The sequence below is a fragment of the Kogia breviceps genome, chromosome 5, assembly GCF_026419965.1.
Source record: "Kogia breviceps isolate mKogBre1 chromosome 5, mKogBre1 haplotype 1, whole genome shotgun sequence".
Lineage (NCBI taxonomy): Eukaryota > Metazoa > Chordata > Mammalia > Artiodactyla > Physeteridae > Kogia > Kogia breviceps.
The window spans coordinates 53,357,516-53,377,862 of record NC_081314.1 but is presented as its reverse complement, the minus strand read 5'-3'; the positions used below and the strand labels follow the sequence as shown (position 1 = coordinate 53,377,862).

Here is a 20,347-nt window from a genome sequence, read left to right as displayed (position 1 = left end):
TTTGTTGATCATGGGTACTATACTTTATTTGCACAGCTTCCTTCTCTACTGGACTGTGGCTCTTTGAGGCCAGGAATGAGATCAGTCATTTGGGCTCCTAGAGTGCAAACTCAGTGTCTGTGTGGCCCATAGGAGATTTTTAAATGCATCTTGAAAGAAACAAACTATCAATAGTCAGGAGGACTCTCCTTAACCCAAAGGACTGATGCTTAATTGCAGGGAGGGTCTCAGGTATGAGAGCAGGTTGGGTCAGGAATATATTTTTGGGGTGGGGGACACAGCTTAAGACAGGCCTTGGTCTACCACATCCACGGGAGCTGGGTGGGGGGACCGCGTGTGCATCACGTGTTGTCTGGGGTTTGGCAGAGTGGAGACATCAGTGCTGATGGTGCCCAGATCCCCACACTTAAGAGCAGATCCCATAGGTTATTAAAGCTGAGAGCCTAGCTAGGAAGATTAGCTGGAGGAAGTGCTTTAGCCACGGAAAGTCGCTTGATTAGTGCCTCAGACATTGCATGGCACCATGGTGTTGGGTTTCCATCCGAACCATTACTCAGATATTTGAGATCGGGAGCTTTGGTTCTAACCTGACATTGCATTTGATTTCTCAAATCCATGCATCAGAAATGGGCCTTGCTCACTTCTCTCAGACTGCATTTCCCAGCAGTGAGTTTTGTATCCTTGGTTTTTGGACATTTGAAAGGGATGCTGAGAATTAACCCATATGGTGTTTGTTTAGGTGGGGAATCCTAAATAGCTTCTTGTACAGGGAGAACACAGTAGCAAATATATCTTTACAATAATGTGTTTTAAATCAAAGGGGCTCCATATTTTTCCCTGTGTTTGAATATGACATTCTTGATCATTCCAGACCCACCTGTCTGAGAACACAGGAATCAAAAACAGGAGTCACTCTCAAATTTCACCTCTATTTAATCCATCACAGGAACATACTGGCTTTTCACTGTATATATAGAAAAAACCACATTAGGACATTTAAACAAAGTGACACAGATCATCAGCAGATCAACCGGGAATGACGGCTCAATCAAACAAATGTATGTTGAGAATTTCCACAGGGCAGCTCTCACAGCAGCCAAGCCAAATTTGTTTAGTATACATGAGTTAGCTGCTTAGGAGCATTCGCTATGCTGCATGCCAGATGATGACTCTTCTACGTAAACATCCATTTAGCAGCATATACCCATCCATGAAAGTGTTGGCGTGATTTTGATCTATTCTCCTGGACTCCTGAAATTATGACTTCATTCCACTGGCAGTCAAGTACCAAACCCACACATGCACCATTTAGGATAAAAAAAAGGGGATGGGCAAGCTATACACTTATTTCAAAATGTAATATAACCATCCAAAAGGTAGGAGAAACTCCATAAAATTGACAGGCCATTTCACTTTTCTGACAAGCAATAAAGCAAGCATCATTAAAATGGATGTCAAATTACAGGGCAGGGAAGCAGCAGGGAAAATACTTACCTTGTTCTTGGTATTTGAAATAGAATGTGGCATATTTATCCTACCTCAGTCTAAACTTGGAGACATTCCTTTTTGTGGTAGGGGGTTGGGAGCTTATTTATTAAATTGGAATTTCAGAATCAGATTCCATAAGTAAGAACACTTGGATTCTTCAGAAAAGGGCATTTTAAAATTTGTCTCATTAATTCTTGTATTTGAGCAATTTACTTATTTTTTTAAAGGTGTCACTTGAAGAATAGAGGACTCTGTTGAGCACAGTCTTTGAGCTCAGAACAAAAGAGCCAAGTGTTTATTAAAAAAACACAGAAACAAAACCCAAAACTTTCTGGTAGAATTTTCAAACTCTGTGCTTACTCTCACTGGCTGTTGTGAAATCCAGCTTGTGTTGTGTAAAGTTCAGCTCAGTGCTCTAGTTTATTAACCAAAAGCCTCTCTTTCTGATTCTTTTCAACTGGGGAATTCTCAATTTGCGGGGGGGTGGGATATTTTCAAACAGAAAGCTTGAGAATTCCCTTTTTGGATCAAGGGGTAATTGTATGAAATTTATTGGAAAAGATCATTGTTTCCAAACTTTAACCTCCTCTGCAAGAGCACTTGGCAATTATCACTTGTTTGAGCAAGTATTCTGAATGCTTAATAGTTTAGAAATCCTCTAAAAAATACCTCTATTTCCAGTGGTGGCAATGACTTTTGTGGATAATAGTTTCCTTTAAAATCTGCTTAAGATGCCGAGCTGGGTGAGCTACAAAGTACAGCTTCTAAAAATGAAAGTCCTCACAATTAGCATTTTCTAAAGTTGGTTCAATTTGAATTTGAGCATCTACTATATTCACAGCATTGGAGGAAGGTATAAAGATAATTGAGACATAGCCCTTGCCCTCAAGTAGCTGAAAATCAGAACGGGGAAATAGACATGAAAACAACTAACTATAATAGCACCAGGGTAAATGACAGAAGAATATATTCTGAGGTACATTTTATATTCTCTGCGATACAAAAAGGAAGGCGCTCACTCTGCTTGGGGAGGTGGTGGACACGTAGACTGGAAACCCTTAGCAGATGAGATGACATCTAAACTGGATCTGAAAGAGTTTCAGTGTATAAATCTTGAGTGTTGCATCCTCTGTGAGGCCCTCCCTATCTAAAGTAGTCACCCACCACATTTCTAACTGCTTAATTTTCTCCTCAGCACCTAAGACTCTCTCATATTGTCCAGCTATGCGTTGGTTCCTTTCTCTCTCTACCCTCCAGGCTATAAGGCTCTTGAGATCAGGGGCATTGCTGGTTTTGCTCACTGCTCCATCCCTCGCTCTCAGAACAGGAGTACACTTCACTAGGGAGCAGTGTGATGGAGAATGAGGAAAGGACATTCGAGAACAGAAGGTTGTCAAGGAAAACAACACAGAGAAACCAAACTCTGCACTCACGAACGTGAAATAGATCATTGTGGCTAGATTATAAGATGCATTAAAGGCATAAGATGGGCAAATTGGTTATGACCAATCATGAAAGAATTTTCTGAGGTCTCCAGAAAGCTGTGACCAATTTTTGAGAAGAAAATGGATGAGCTCTAACCCCACGAAGTCTTTCTAAAATGAGTGTCAATCTTGACCCAGGATAAAACTTTCTTGGGAGAATGATGCACCTTTAGCACCGTATAAGCATCCAGGAAAGCAATTGTCTTACATGTTCTTCAATCCCTTTATCCAGGTCTTAAGATGGGATGTAGGGAATTTTTATATTTTTATTATTATTAATGTGCCCCCAACTGTGGATAAATTGGAGGCCATCATTAAATCTATAAAGAAAACATTGATGTAAGTGCACACAGAGCTTTAGTGAATTGAGTTCAGGACAGAATAATCTTAGAGCAAGTGGGGATTTGTTGTAAACAGAATATTTTGTTTAAATATAAATAAAAAATAAGAACAATAACCTGCCATGTTCCCACACATACATTTTACATAGTTCCAAGAATGCTGTTTATCAAAGTAGCTCCCAGGTATTGGGATGAACCAGAAGCTTTCAAATTGTTGATTGATCAGTCATTGCTAGCAGTTCACCAGGCTTACACAGCCACTCCAAAATCAACAGCCTGGAAGAAAATTATACAAGGTTTGGAACAAAGGCTGGAATGTTAGGTTAGCAACTGCCTTACATTGCAGTAAATATGTCAATTAATATACATAAATGTCTAGAGGCATGATCTAGTAAGAGTACAGAATAAGCTGCATATGACAATTCAATTTTCTACCCCAAAGGAACCCTGGCTACTCCTCACTTTCGCATATAAGAACTTTGGAGAACTCTGGGTAGGTTTGCCCCGTCTTCCTACTACTGAACTTCTTAAAAGTCTTGGGAATGTTATCAGGGTATTGTGAGGTATTTACATCCCAAGTGTACCTGTTTCCATCTTCATCCATCAGCTGAGACTTAAGAGGTATTTTTGGATGTTCACCAATTACACCATAGTAATGAAAGGACAGCAAGAAAGTTCTTCGTGTTCTTTTATTGTATTCTTTTATCTTTCAAGGCACATGTTCTTTTTGAAGTGTTGAAATGGGATGTTGTGGGAGGAATTGAACTGCCCTACTCAAGAGATAGGAGAAGAGATAAATTAATCCCATGACTTTTTCTTCTGTGCATTTTGGGCTAAAATTATGGGAAAAGTTTATCATTTCCCATTATCAAACATTGCTTATTGCTCATTGTCCAATAATGCCTCCTCTAACCATACTCAGTCCAGGCTATTTCCTGCATCATCGCACAGCTCTTGGCAGGAGAACTTATCTTTTTGTACCATGTCAATGACCACATTGATCTTTCTTTACATTTGGTTTCAACAAGTGTTTATTGAGAGATTATTGCTAGGGGAATGGTAGAGAATGAATCGTTCATGAACCATTTCATTACCTTTTGTTATCTGAATGCAGGTAGATCTGAAAGACACTGACCTTTAAGAACTGTCACTTAAGACCTAGAGACAAGAGAATCTTTCCTAATAGTAATGATATTGACTTTGGGCATGCACAGTTTCCTCTAAAGTATACAAAAGATGCTCAAATGGATTATTTCTTCTGATTTTTACTGTGATTTTGTGTCACAAGTATTTTAAAAACCAGTGTTGTCTAATAGAAATATAAATGAGAACCATATATTAATTTAAAAATATCTGGTAGCTCCATTAAAACAGGTAAAAAGAAACAGGGAGACTTAATCTTATTGGTATATCTCACTTAACCCACTGTATCCCAAATTGTATCATTTCAGTACATAATCAATATACAAAAACTATCAACTAGATATTTTACAATTTTTGTACCAAGTTTTAAAAACTTGGTATTTTACAATACCAAGATATTTGATATCAACTAGATATTTTACAATTTTTGTACCAAGTTTTAAAAACCTGGTGTATAATTTTAACTTAACAGCTCCTATTGATTTGGAGTAGCCACCTTTCAAATGCTCAGTTGCCACATGTGTCTAGTGGCTACCATATTGAGCAAATGTCAGATATGGATAAATAAACTGAGGTTCAACTAGATTGAGAGACTTTCCCAGGGCCACATAACTAGTTAGGTGGACTTGAATCCCATGTGGTCTTCTGGTTTAAACAGGAATTGGCTTGGGGCTGTGGTTTACAGTTTATCTGAATTTACTTGTGATATTGTGGGTTGAGGCTATATACTAGGAAGCTGGAGATGTTATGAACAATGATTCTATCATATGAACAAGGCTTCTTTATTGCTAGATCTGGAAATGCCATAAAGTCTGTACTTTAAAAAATAAGCTCCAAGTGAAATTTGGATGCACAGTCTGGTTTGGGATAGCTGCTCTTGTCTCTGAACTCCTTGAAGGCTCATTTCTGTATTTATCTATTCCTATATTTATTTATTCTTTTAAGTATTTGTTGACCATTTACCATAGTGCCATAGTGTCTGGTGCTGCAGACACATTGGTGAACAAAGCAGACAGGGTCCCTACCCTTGTGAAGCTTACATTCTACAACCTACAAAGTACAGCTGGTTCATAGCAGGTGTTGCAATAAATGCTGGAGAATCAAATTTAGCTGGCAATATTTGATATTGGTTTACCAATCTTCCTTCCAGGAGGACTCAGTAAAAATCTTGAGGAAAGGATAAATATATGGATTACCCATATAGGGATTTTTTGTTTGTCTATTTTTACTCTTCTTCTAACAAATGTATTTGAAGAGGCTGCAATGTGAGGACATGGTACAAACTCTGAATTGATTCCATTTGGTTAAATTCATCTATTAGGATTTTGAGCATTAGGAGTGTGTGTGTGTGTGTGTGTGTGTGTGTGTGTGTGTGTGTGTGTATGTGTGTGTGTACAGAAGCATATGTAGATTCAGCATGCACTTTCCCTTCCTTCAGTGGGACACTTTTACTGTATCCTTAAACAGACTGCAGGCACAATTTGTGTGATGCCTTTTGCACATATCTGTTAGACTTTCTCAACTTAGAGAAAGAAAAAGATACCACTCACTACTTCTAGCACAACTGGTTTGCTTTGTCTGACATTTTTGAGTCATCAACTACACATTAAATTATTATCATGACCTAGAAACTTTGGTGGGGGGATTTCTACAGTAAATTAGGCACCATGCTCCCTGCTCTCGTCACCTTATAGTCTAGAAGAATTTTGGTGGAGGTGTGCTTTCATAAACTTTCCTACTTGGGCTCACTTGAATTTGGGGTGGGCAAATTGCCTGATCCTTTTATGACTCACCACATATTTACACAAGTTTTTTGTCTGTTTGTTTTTTGTATGTGTTTTGACTTGATGTAAATAATGCTGTTTTGGAAAGAATTTATAATGTACCCCTTTTCCACCTAGAAGAAAGAAAGTCTGCTCAGCTGGTTTTTCTTTAGCCAAGTATTTTCATTTGACCCTTTTAAGCTGGCTAAACTTTGAAGGAAAATGCAGATATACCCTACTGTTCAAAATGGTGTTGAGATTTAGGAGGGTTAATTTAAAAATTCATAAATCCTTTGCACTATTCAAATTAATGACCTGTAGCCTTTTTTTTTGCCAGGTGACTTCTTCTGACTTAACTATGTCCAAATAAATGTGTTTATTTAGGAAAGCTCAATGCTACCAAAAACTGACATGCTAAGCATCTCCTATGGCTCATAATATGTATGAGAGATGTGGACCACCCTCTGTTTGCTCATTATGCCAAATAATGGAAAGTGGAAATCACTCTAATCCTTTCTTCTGTGTCTGCTGTACCTCTGTGAATATGATAAACTCAATCCAATTAAAAGTCATTACCTCTCCAAGGCTCAGCCACAGTCTATAACCTTTTGTTTCACAATTCTCTCAATTATCTGTCTTTATCACAGGTAGAATTTTCAGCCATCTTCCACTTCAGTTTTCTCTTAAAAAGGAGGAAATCACTTTTAGTGTTTATTATTGTAGTTCTTGTTTTCTATACCATTCACTTGACTCTGTTCATTGCAGCTTTGTATTATAAAGTTAATTCTTCCTGGGCATTTGTCTTATGTCCCTGACTATGTTATAAGTTCTTTGAAATCAGCAATTTCACTTTATTCTTTTTTGTGTGACCCCCCACCCCGTGTGGTGCTTTGCATATAAAAGTCTTGTTGACTAAATAATGAACGGTTTGTGGCATGTGTTGAATCATAGTTGCTAAGATTTAATAGTGGTGATGAGTACTAAAAAGTTGAGTGAAGTAGATAGAGTAATATAACAGGGAGAGCAACAAAAACAACAAAAATAATAACAGCATGAGGCTTGTTAAGTTATTGCATAATTATTTCATATGCTTTAGGAATCTCTCCTGCCCCCAGAGGATTTTCTTAACATTATATACTTTTGATAGAATTATAATATTTGCAATTTTTCCTCTCAAGCAGTCATAGCTTATATACATTTACATGGACTGATGAACAATATATTTGAATCAACAAGCATCTTACATGTTTAGATGAGTACACTGATAATTTTCTAGCTTCTTTAGCTCTGAGTTTCTACAATGCTATGAAAAATGGATATTGTAATCAATTATTTCATCAGTTAAGCAACATGATGCCAAAAGATTTTAACTTAACTATATTTAACAGCTCAACTATTAACTTAGCTATACTTAACAGCTATAACCTATTTAAGAAGCAGTTTGTTAAAGAAGATTTATTGGAATGAATCCATAAAATGATCAGCAAAAGCATAAAACAAAATCACTGAGATTTTGCTTATTCTGGAGAATAATACCTGGATCGAAGTAAGAGTCATTTTAGATAATGTTGTTATAAGTAGGCAACACAATATTTTATGTATATACTATGAAATATGAAGTTACAAATATTAGGTTTTGGGTATTCCTCTTTCACAAAGCACCTTGATGAATAGATTCTTTTTTGAGATTTTTTTCCACCACATAAATACAGCTCTCAAATTTATTTTGCTACTTTTGCTTTTAGTTAAGTTTCTTAGACCATCATAGGCATATGTGGATATTATTTGGGAAAGGACCATCATCTATTGAGTAGTGTGGGACACCAGAAAATAGTAGTGCTGCCGTTTTCTCTGACAACTGTTGCTTTAAATTGGAGACTCCAGGGTGATCCGGCCAGTCTTCCCTCTGAATACAGCACTGTTCTGAGGTCAAGCAGAACTACCTCTGGTCTGTTTAGCACAACTTTCGATTCAAACTAGAAGGTAAATGCTGTGGTTTGGGCCATTTATAGGCTAGTGGGAGTTTCACTGGCATCCCAGCAGTCCCACCTGGTTTACAGGAGAACTTTTAGTCTTTTTGCAGTGAAGTAGACCACGCAGAAATACATTTTTACTAGTTACATGACAGGGAAACCATCCACTTCTCCATGTAGTTTTCTTCTTGGTTTATTTTTTAATAGAAATGTGGGCAATGCTGTTGTAGAACCTGTTCGTTTCATCATTTTGAGTTATTTAGAAGCTGTGAGAGTAAATCATCCCTTTTTTTTTAAGTTGATGCAATTAAAAAACCATTTTTAATTTTTATTTACTTATTTATTTTTTGGCTGCATTGGGTCTCAGTTGCAGCACACGGAATCTTCGTTGAGGCATGCGGGATATTTTGTTGTGGTGTGTGGGCTTCTCTCTAGTTGTGACGTGTGGATTTTCTCTCTCTAGTTGTGGCGCCCGGGCTCCAGGGCACACGGGCTCTCTAGTTGAGGCGCGCGAGCTCAGTAGTTGTGGCGTGTGGGCTTAGTTGCCCCGCGGCATGTGGGATCTTAGTTCCCCAACCAGGGATCAAACCCACGTCCCCTGCATTGGAAGGCGGATTCTTTACCACTGTACCACTGGGGAAGTCCCAATCATGCCTTATTTGATCCTTTTGTTACCGTGAAGAACGTGGTGAATCTAAGAAATAAATGTGAATGACAACTGCATTTCTACCAAGAATTGAAAGAAGAGATTTATTCTTGTTTTTTTCCATTTTTTTATTGAGGTAACATTGACATATAACATTATATTAGTTTCAGGTGTACTAATTTGATATTTGTATATATTGCAAAGTAATTGCTACAGTAAGTCTAGTTAACATTGTCACCATGCATAATTACAAATTCTTTTTGTAATGAGAACTTTTAAGATCTACTCTCTTAGCAACATTCAAATATGCAATACAGTGTTATTCACTATAGTCACCATGCTGTACATTATGTCACCATGACTTATTTATTTTTTAACTGGAAGTTTGCAACTTTTGACCCCCTTTACCCATTTCACCTAATTCTGTAGATTGGCATGCCCAATTGCAGTTACTTATATTCAACTCTTAACAGCCATCACTCTTCCTAAACTCATTTTAGATCTTATTTTATTGCATAGTCATATACCTGTTACCATCTCTGTCTTCACTACTCAACTCTAAGTTTCTTGAGGGCAGAAGTTTGATTTTATTCAACTCTATACCGAGCCATAGCAACTTGCACAGTTCCAGGCACAGCATGGTACCAAATCAATGTTTTGGGGTGGGTAAATGACTAAGTCCGAGAAGTAGCATCTTGGGCAAAGAGTATCACCCCCACACTTCAATCATCTAATTCCTCTCCTAATGCTAGGAAAGAATTGAAATCTGGGCACTTTTGTAGTCTATCTAACCACAAAATTTCAGTTGGAATGTGTGATTGAAGCAGTCACACAAAACTGGTGAAGTCTGGGACATCTGTTTAATACTTAAGTTTCCAAGTATGGAGCCCACCAAAGATTTTGACAGTCAAATGTATATTTATTCCACAGAGGAAACATTATCAACCAGTGCAAAAGTTTACTGGCACTAGCTGGTGATATAATGGGTAGTTTAAATCCTGCTAACTGCAAATAATTTTTCAACAGTGTTTATGATTGTGGTAGAGTTTAGTGAGGCAAAAGTACAGATAACATAAATATTTCGACAAAAGCCAATTGTACTGGAGCCATGAGTAAATTAGACCCAGTTTGTAAATAAATTTAGTTTTTGCCAGCAAACATTTATAATCCTCTCTTGCTGCAAACGATAGTAATTTATATAGAAGATGTCCTGAATGCCTTTCTTTAAAAGTCAGTTCTCATTAGGAGGCAGTGCCTGGTGCCCATCAAGTGTCTTAGACTGTGTGACTCAATTAGACTTGAAGGATACTGTACAGACCACCTAATGCTACTAGTTATTGTACATGTTGATAATGACAATTTCCAGAGACCATACATAGTTTGGTAGTCTATGAAGTTGTAATATTATATCATTCCGTTAAATACCTAGCTTGTGTTACCACTTAGCAATGTTGAAATTACCCCTTCTCAAATCATAAGTGCTATTTAGTGTATGTATACACATATACATGCTACATCTGTTCATATTTTTCCTGAAAACATTTTTTATCAAAGTGTATAATGTTTTCTCAAATTATAAAAAACCCTTTCTTTATGTTTTTCAGTGACACTCCATCCATCCCCATGGTTTTGAATGATTTTACGTTTATATGATGTACCATTGGGAAACTCCATATGGGGGCCTTTAGAGTTTGAAATAGGGGCAGAAAATTGCACTCCTTGGAACCATCTAAACTTTACACTGAAGATACTGTATTTGCAATGTGGCGAGAATCCAAGCTGAAATCAGCCAAATCAAGGAATTTCCCCACAGAATCACTTTAAGATCATAGGTTGTTGTTGTCCTTGTTACCAAGCCTTGTGAGAACAAGGACCATTGTTCATTTTCAAATAAAACCTAATTTTGAGACTAACACAATTTCATTCTTTTGGGCACTCTCTGCTCCTTATCAAACTCAGAGTGTGGTTAGGTTAGCGTTCTATGGCTTGTTCACATTCCTTTTTATCGGCAAGCCATTGCTACAACTCCCTCTTCTGCCAGACATGCATAATTATTTTCTTTTCTTTATGTAGAACTCCTGGCTATAAGAAAGCTCTTCTGTTTTGTAGCAACAGGGAAGGGTCTGCATCAAGTTAGCTGTGACAATGAACTTGAACTTATATTTACACTGTTTATTCAGTTCTCCTGCACACCTATCTTTGTTTATGATATGGTAGAAAGTGGAGGGCAATCTCATTTACTTTTTGATCTTCATCTTTGAGGGTTGTTTTGAATATTTTTACCTAGTTTATGTTAGAATTCAGTCTCCTTGTTACAAAATACACTCCCTGCTCCTTCCTTTAACGTGTAGCTCCTGAGTTTTGATCTCTCCTTTGGAGGCAGGAAGGATCTCTGCCAAAAGCCACCAAGCCACACTTAGGTAATTATAATAAACAAGTTGGGGCTCTCATTTCACATGCAGAGCTGGATGAAGCAGCTCTGTGGTCAAAGGGATCCTAGTTGCTCCTCTGTTAGCAATGGCACATTAATGCACCCTCATGCTCTCCTCCCCAGCTTGAAACACTTTTTTTTTTTTTTTAAAGGAAGCAAATCAGGTCACTCTTCAGCATGTGAAGGGCTGCAGCTTTCTTCTGAAACCACCATCAACAACATAAACAAATTAGAGGTAGTAAACCACACGTTCTGCCCACACGTAAACCACAGCCCTCACCAGAGGGCAGTCTACTTAATGTGAGAATAACAGCCCAGTTTTATAAGCCTCTACTGGGAATAAATTCCAGTTTCACTGGTTAGAACAAAGTTGGGCAGCCAGAGTACAGTCTCTCCTAGGTTACATGTTGGGAGAGACCAAACCAATTCTCAAAGTGTCTTTCCAGGAAATATAAGCTTCTGGTACGCCAAACTTTGACCATCCTTTGGTTTTCATTATGTAGAACTGAGATTGCTTGAGTGGAATGGACCTGGGACTGAACTTGTCCAATGTGCTTATTTTATGGATAAGGAAACAGGGACCCCAAAAAGCTATGAGTCTCAAGCTCTGACTCTCAAGGTTACTCCGGGTAGTGGAGACTTATTGCGGAATCCGGACCTCCACGTCAGGGCTTGTGCCACTCCTGCTTTTCCTGAGTGCAAACGGCATAGTTTACAAATCCCCCAACTTGACCCATATGGGAGTTATAAAATATTCCCTATACCTTCCTGATGCTGATATGCTTCCTTTCCTGACAATGGTTAGTCCTCAACTAATGTGTCCAGCCCTAAACTAATGTGTTCCGTCATCAGTAAATTCCTGCCTGTGATAGTCTTTTCTTAAATACCTGTTTAAACAGTAATTTAGATAAGAGTGTCCCATTTGTGTGCAACAGGAAATGCCTGCCTTCTTTTAGATACGCTGGCAAATAATTACTGTAGATATGGCTTGAATACTGAAAGGCTGTACTCTGGTCATTTCAGACTGCCTGAGAGTAACCACCCAGTCTGCTGCGACATAATTTCAGGGCATTTCTATTTTACTCTAAATGAATCTGAAGGAAAATCACTTTGGGGATATAAAAAGCTTATGAGAAAAGCCATCAGGTCAAAGGTTGCCAAAAGTCTCTTAAAAATTTGTCTTGCTAAAAGAGAGTGGAGGCACATAGTTATAATGTAAAAGAAACAGTATGTGATATGTGATAAGTCTGTTCTTACCTGGCCATTCCAGTGGGTATTGGTGATCGGGTCTCCCTGAACAACAGAATAAGCCAAACATTAACCAGGTCATGTTTTTCCTTGGAGTAGTGCTCACAGAGCTTTAATGTCTTTATTTTAGCTGTTTTAGATTCTGTAAGTAGATTCCAAAGGGCTTTACTGGTACCTCAACTATGAATTTTCTGGCAATTTCTTTCCATAACCAATTTTAAAAAGCTTAATTCCATCTCTGATGAGGAACTTTTGGAAGTGGCCAAACCCATTTCATAAGAGCTTAGAAGCTACCAGTTTAATTCACAAACCATACTCCTTTAGTGAAATGTCTGTGAAATTCCTAGGAGAGTGGAGAAACTCTTAACCAAATTTAAAACCCCAGGACAAGAAAGGGGTATGCCACAATCCCAAGAGAAAGATAAATGTTTGTTCACTGATTTGGTCCTTTACTTTCAACTCTTGTGGTATTTTTTGCCATCTTCCTCGCTTGCCTCCCAACACTCTTTCATAATTTTAGGGTCATTTTCACAGCCCATAAACAGAATATTTTTAGGAAACCCTGGGGGAAAAAGTTCCATAAGGAAGAAATGGAATACTCTGGTACAAGGAAGTAGCAAATACTAGAGGTGCTAGGAAGCTTAGAAGATCACTGAAAAAATTCCATGTGCCAAACCATGTTGATACGTTATTTCACAAAAATAATGGCCTCCTGAGACATGGATTCTACAAATGCAATCCAGTGTCAGCAGATTCCATGACGTCTACTTTCTTCTCACCCCTCTCTGCTGGAGGCAGATCATCCTGAAGACCATGTCCATCAGCAGCTTCCATTCTATTAGATGCCTCTATTTTCTCAGCCTGTGCCTCTGGACCCTTTCTACGGCGCTTCAAAGCTAGTTTAAGTCAGCTTTCTGGAAATTCGTTTTTCTTACTTTTACTAGTTTCCTTTCGTTGGGATCCTAAATTTCACTGTCTGGGGCCATTCTCACACACTATTCAGCGGGCCAGTTCAGAGCCTCCTTCTTTGCTCTGTGCATCTGGCATGACTTGGACTCCACCCTTTCCCCAAGCCCAGCGCGCATTGATTGTTTGCGTTGCTGGTGCAGAAGAGCAGGCTCCTCTGTTTTCTCGGCAACAGGCCTCGGTCAACGCTCTGGAATTGTCCTAACAAGGGCAGAAGAGCATGTCCGGTTTGAATTTTGGAAGGAAATTGATGTCTTCCCCCTCCCTCCCCGGCCCGCCCCGCCCCGCCCTGCCCTACCGTTAGCAGGCACCAACTCTTGGATTCGTGTTCATGCGCTCGCGTCCTACCAGGAGTTCCCCGGTGGGGCTTGAGGTTTGGCAGCGCCTGCTCTGCTCGTGGAGCTGGGCACGCATCCGCAGCTCTCAGCCACGTGTAATCCTTCCTGTCTGCTCTCAAGTTGGGCACAAAGTACTGGCGCTCAGGTCCACCCTCTTCTTTAGTAGCAATTAACCTTTACTACAGAGCTTCCTTTGAAGTTTGCTCATGTTTTTATTACAAAACTGCAATGAGGAACATAATGGGGGGAAATGTCTAAATTTCTGAGTTACCTAATCTGTTCAATTCCCTTGCTGGTCTCCTCCTGGTAGTTGTTTCATGTAGTTTTGATCTCAACCAGTCTGCCTGAGATTTCAAACCATGTTTCTGTCTCAGCCTATTTTTAAGATTAGTGAGCACACAAGCACACTACAAATGCACATAGATGTGTCTATTATATGTGTTATGTGTGTACAGCTGAGTATATAGAACAGATTTCTTGTTTAATGTCTAAGGAAATTTGTCTTAGAGTCAAACTACATATATATGCTTTTAATTTTAATATTAAACTATTTAGTTGCTAAATATTTTCTATCATGTGAGGAAGAGTAGAGAGGAAAATTATTTATGTTTGTATCACTAATGATAATGCTGAGTGATAAGTATTATATGACGGGTACGGAATGCTATTAATGGTGAAACTCAGGATTTTGAATGGCATCTGCCCAGAAGATTTGCAGTTAAACTAGGCAGAGGGGCCAAGTTAAACAAATGGTGAGTTATGTAAAACCCACAAAAAGAGAAGGCATTTTAGGCCAGCCTTGCAAATAAGAACCAAAGAATTATGAGTGAAATGGCATTTTTTTTCCTAGCCTGCCGTTCACAGGAGCTCAAATAAATGAAATCATTTTTCTCTGCTTTTCACTCAGCAGTAAATCATTGGTAATCCAAGGTTGGTAGAAAAGCAACTATGAAGCTCAAAGAAAATACAAGAGAATCTTTTTTTTTTTTTCTTAGGATGGGTAAGGACTTTCTAAGAAAAATGTAAAAATCACAAAGGAAAAATAGACTTCATTCCATACAAGTTAAAAATTTTGTACAATGAAAACCCCATTAAAAAAAAACAAATGATAAATGATCTACTGGGGATAGTAGCAAAAACTATATCAAAGGGCTCATTTCTTTATGACTAATAAGACAGACCAATAAAAGCCCAATTAAAGCTGCATAGAAACAATGAATAACTTGCAAAAGGAGAAATAGGAATGACAAAAATATTTAGTCTTAGTAATCATTGAGATGTGAATTAAAGCAACAATAGATATACAGTCTTTTCCATTGTATTAATAAAACTTAAAAACATGACATAATAATAAATGCCAGTATGGTTGCTAGAAGTATAAATTGGTATATACCTCTGATAAGCAATCTGTCAATACTCACTAAGCTTTCTTACAGGAATCTAACCTAGGGAAATTAAAATAGATGAAAAGAAATATTTATATGAAAGAACGTTCATTTCAGTGGTATTTATGGTATCAGAAAATTAGAAGCAACATAAATAAATACTATGCAAATAGTTCACTTATTATGGATTTATATTATGGAATATTATACAGCAATTAAATATAGTTTAATATTTTTAAAACCATAAGGAAGTGTTCATATATCAAGTGAAAAGGTGAAAAAATAAACTATTCACAGGGTAGGGCCACAATTTTGAAAAAACAAACTTTAAAACATATCTTTAAAGAAAAAAAGCAAGTTGCCTAAGAGTTAAAGGGAGGAGTGGATTTAAATACTTGGGATCTAGTCTCAGCTGACTTTGTATATACCGATTAGCGTCCTTGAGTATCAGGTTACGCATTTGCAAAATGGAAGGTTATTCTTCTCACCATAGTTTTCTCATTGGATTGTGAGAAAACATAGATACATCTGTAGAAGTTATTATTATCACTACTATTTCTGCAATTTCCTCTTTGCAGATTCTGATATGTTTTCAAAATGCATCTCTTCAAGTGGAAACCTTATGGTAGTTATTCAGAGTCATAGAAATAAATATAATCTAATACAAGTGTGGCCGCTTTCTTGGTTTCCAGGGATATCAGAACACCTAAAAGTTGCATTGAAGAGTCTGATTTCCAAGAGCATTTCCCGTCATTTGCCTCAAATTGAACAATAAGCTTGTCCTTCTGTCCTCATTCAGTTAATGACACACCTAAAGGATGCAAGAAGCAAATTCCAGTAGCAGGTGGTTCAGATCCAAGAAGTTACAAGGGTTATTTATCTTTATGGGAGCACTGATGTATATAGCACTTCTTACCTGCTACTTACCTGTTGTAAATGTGCCCAATCTGTCATATGATATCTGAGCAATGCTTTAATTAACTGTAGTTATAGCTCAGGGAAAAGATCTACCAATTTTTCCTCAATAACAGAGATTTAATGGAGATATGATTATTGAGGTAGTTTGTCATTTAGATGAAATGTTTTAGCAGCTTTTTGGATAGATCTTGAGTAATGTACATGGAGACAGTAGTTTACTTTGGTTTATGCAAATATTGAATGCAGTATGATAAACTGCATTTGCTGTTGAACATTTCATAATGCTAGATTACATTGAAATATTGTTACATGTTTTGATATGTAAAATTCAGCAGTTTTATATTTCCATTTTTTGTTACCACAGCTCTTTTTATATTTATTTAATTCAGATGATACTAGATTAACAGTGGCTTGAAAACAAATTGCCTGAGTTTGTATATACATTTTAACGCCTGCATGTGGATGAATAGGACCGTAAGTCTTTCTCCTGGATTTGCTTGACCTATATAAGTTGTCCTTTAGGTTTAATTGGATTTTTATGCTATTGTAAGCAGAATTGCATTTAGGTTTTAAATTCAAATTCTTCTGTGCAGCAGCCTGGGCACACGTGTATTTTGTCACCACAGGAATTAAAATCCAAACTCACTAGTTTAGAAATTATGCATTGGGAAAGTTTGTGGGTAACTCAAAGGCATGGGGTCAGCTATGTCAGGGGGAGGGCCCAGATGGCTTTGTCTCTATCCTTTTTTAAGATTTGAGATCACTCTGATGGAACTGACAGTATGACTAATTTAACCCTTTGAGGCAATAGGGGAGATTTTACTGACCTTTAATGGATAATTACTGGAGGAAATAGTTCTATTCATTTGGAAGCATTTTTGTTTACTGCTGTTTAAATGGATAAGTCTATAGATTACAAAATGTCTTCCAATTTTTAGCACTTCTCAAAAAAACCAAAATCTTCACATTGAGTGACAAATTCCTTTAAGAATCTGTAAAGTAACTCTGCATTTGCAGTAGTTAAATGTTACAACTCTAGAGAGATTTTTTATGTTTTTAGCTGTATCAAGAGTGCTAGAGAACTTTTGGCTCTTAGGTTGAAATGAAAAATCTCCCTGAAGAATAAAATTAGATAGACTTTATCAAAGGTGTTTGGACCGTGAAGTATATTTCTCTGATAGTATTTCTTTGGGGGCATTATTGAAATAGTTTCTTTTGATGTTGGGCTTAGAGAAAAGTTTGTAATCTTTAGTGTTCCATTTCTATCGGTTTAAAGATGCTTTTCAGGATCAAAATACTTTCCTATATTTGGTAGAAAAATATTGGTTTGGTTTAGTAGTTCAATAAAATTATACATTAGGTTAATTATCTATGTAACAAGTATTTTTTGAGCACCTTTATGAGAATCACTTGGAGAATTCCTAAAAAGAGTGAGTTTTGAGTTTTCCCTTTAAGGGTCTATTTCCTAGTTTTGAATAAAAGAATTATTCATATTAAACTCTAGGTAGCAATAGGCAGAATTATTTGATCATCAGAGGGAGGAAATTATGTGAGAATTCAAAGAAGGGGGATACTTATGCTAAATGGGATGGCAAGGAGTTAAGTTGGGAGTTGACATAGAGAATGACTAGAAGTTGGATGGACAAAGGGACTGAGATAGGGTAACCTGGCAGGAAGAACCACTGAGCTCAGAAGTCAGGGATAAGCTTATTCTGGCCTGAAGGCTCCTACTGAGGAGTGTTGAGATTAAGAGAGAAAGAAATTGCTTTCAAAATGAAAGAGATTCTATTCCAAGCCTAAGAACTCTAGGTTTTACTTGTGGACATTAGGAATTACTAGAGGCTATTTCACAGGAAAGTTGATATGCCAGGAAAATAAATTCAGCAGCATTGTACAGGCTCAGTGTTGAGGGATACTGGAAAGAGGTTGGCGGTTTGAAGGTCCAGTTAGAGGACTGTTAGAAAATTCAGGAATGAATGAAAACATGGATTGAAAGAATGGGATGAAGGTACAAATCTTGTAAGAAGAATGGACAGCATTTAATGACTGAATAGACTGAGGATGAAGGAGAGAAAATATCTATGTTATTTTAGAACCTTGAACATGGATAATTGGGGGAAATATTATTTTTAATGGAAATGGGGAAGTGGGCAGGAGACTCGATTTGAGAGTAGATGATAATGTGCAAGATTTTGTACATGCTGAACTTGAATGATAATGAGCTTGTTATGTTGAGATCAAATGTCTCATAGGAATAACTTTGGGTCCTGATTTGGTTCTGTGCTTGGTTTAAATGGCATTATCTCATTGTTTGAATCAAGAACCAAGCACCTCATTAGAAAGACACTTTTGCATGTACAATCACTTTTGCACTTCACAAAACTTTAAGAGAAGTCAGTACTTGATGGACAATTGTTAATAGGTTTTATAGTTAATTAATTTCCATAGAGAATCAGAGAAGGAATTTGGGATAGAACTCAGGTTTTCTACCCTCTAGCTCAATAAACTATCTTGGAAGATTTTAATAATTCATAGAACTGTAGGGTTGGTAGGATCTTAAGGGTCATCTAGTTCTTCAACCTAAAGCTACAGTTTCTCCATATCATCATTAATTCATGGCTATCTAGGCTATATTAGAGCCCCTGTGCTGGGGAACTTAAGGTAATCCATTTACCTTTGGATGGGTCTGATTGAAATCTGTCTTCTTGTAATATCAACCCATTTTTCTTGGTTCCCTCCCTTGAAGGTCTACAAATTGAACAAATTAGGTATGGCTCTCAGTCCATAATCCTAGTGGAAACATGTTTATTTGCTTTAAGATAACTGAAATCTCCTTCAACTGGTGGGAAATTCAAGCTCAGTCATTACTCTTTATGCTTCCTCCCACCCCCAAGTTGCATAAAGATCTTAAGGCTGATACGGTGTTATCGTTTACTACAGGTGTGGTGCTGTGCTGCTCTGGGGATACCTTAGAACTCCAGTGTTGAGTGTCCAGATTCCTAGTTACTCTACCCTGCTCTTCCCTCGAAGATGGTCTTGCCACCTCCCCCAGGGCACTGCTCCATGCAGAGGCCCTCTGATCTCTACCACTTCGCAGTCTGGAGGAAATTCACTGTCTTTTTGGTGCACCCCAAGACACTGTCTTCTCTTTTTTTCCTCTGGAAAACTCACCTAATTTCTTCAATGATTTTAGCTTTTACAAATGTCCAGAGGAATCACTAGCATTAAGTAACTTTAACTCTCTGTGCTGTGTAAGTTACTGAGGCAAGAAAATACCAAGGGCTTGATGATGTGTTTGAAATGAGAAAGGAAAAATAAAGAACAAACATAAATTAATATTCCAATAAATAATCCTGCCATATAAATTTAAGCCTTGTTGCACATGGAAGCCTTTGGAATCTTTCATGACTCTCCTACAATTTAGTCCAAGATATCGTTGCATGATATAACTTTCCAAGACATTGTATAACGCTGTTAGCTCCCAATTTGTGATGGTTTGCAGGATTGTAGGTACACATATGTTTACTTCTCATCTCTACTTTGTTCATAATAATATTTAAATTGCTGATTGTTTCCCAACTGGATAATAGGTTGAGCTGGTCCATGAGAGAACTGGCAGTTAAAGATTAGCTCATTTGATTTATGGATTCAACACAGATAAACCAAAGAGGCAATAATCCCTCCCCACTCCTTCATCTATGAATAACAGATTTTAATGCAGGCATATTTTAACACTGGTCTTTCCTATTTTGTCTTTAAAAAGCAACAACTTTATAAGGTGAAGATTGAGATGTGGAATTCTGTCTATGTGGAATTCCTATTAGTAGGAATTTATGAACTTTTTATTTATTCACAGGTAATGAGTGTGTGTATGGCAGCTACCCTGAAATTCCTTTGGAAGAAATGCCAGATGCAGATGGAGTAGCCAGCACTCTCTCCCTCAATATTCAAGAGCCATGCTCTCCAGCTACATCCAGCGAAGCGTTCACTCCGAAGGAGGGCTCTCCTTACAAAGCCCCCATCTACATCCCTGATGATATCCCCATTCCTGCTGAGTTTGAACTTCGAGAGTCAAATATGCCTGGAGCAGGCCTTGGAATATGGACCAAAAGGAAAATTGAAGCAGGTGAAAAGTTTGGGCCTTATGTAGGAGAACAGAGGTCAAACCTGAAAGACCCCAGTTATGGATGGGAGGTAAGAATATATTTTGAGTTAACACATTT

At 37.6% G+C, this 20,347-nt stretch overlaps 1 protein-coding gene across 11 annotated transcripts in view; it reads left to right on the top strand.

The window, feature by feature from the left end:
* Positions 1–20,347, top strand: part of MECOM (MDS1 and EVI1 complex locus) — a 572,749-nt gene that overhangs the window by 264,329 nt on the left and 288,073 nt on the right. For all 11 annotated transcript variants that reach the window (XM_067033981.1, XM_059065058.2, XM_067033979.1 and 8 more), the window contains exon 2: positions 19,981–20,318. In XM_067033981.1, coding sequence (XP_066890082.1) covers positions 19,981–20,318 — 338 coding nt within the window. The remainder of the gene's footprint in view (positions 1–19,980; positions 20,319–20,347) is intronic.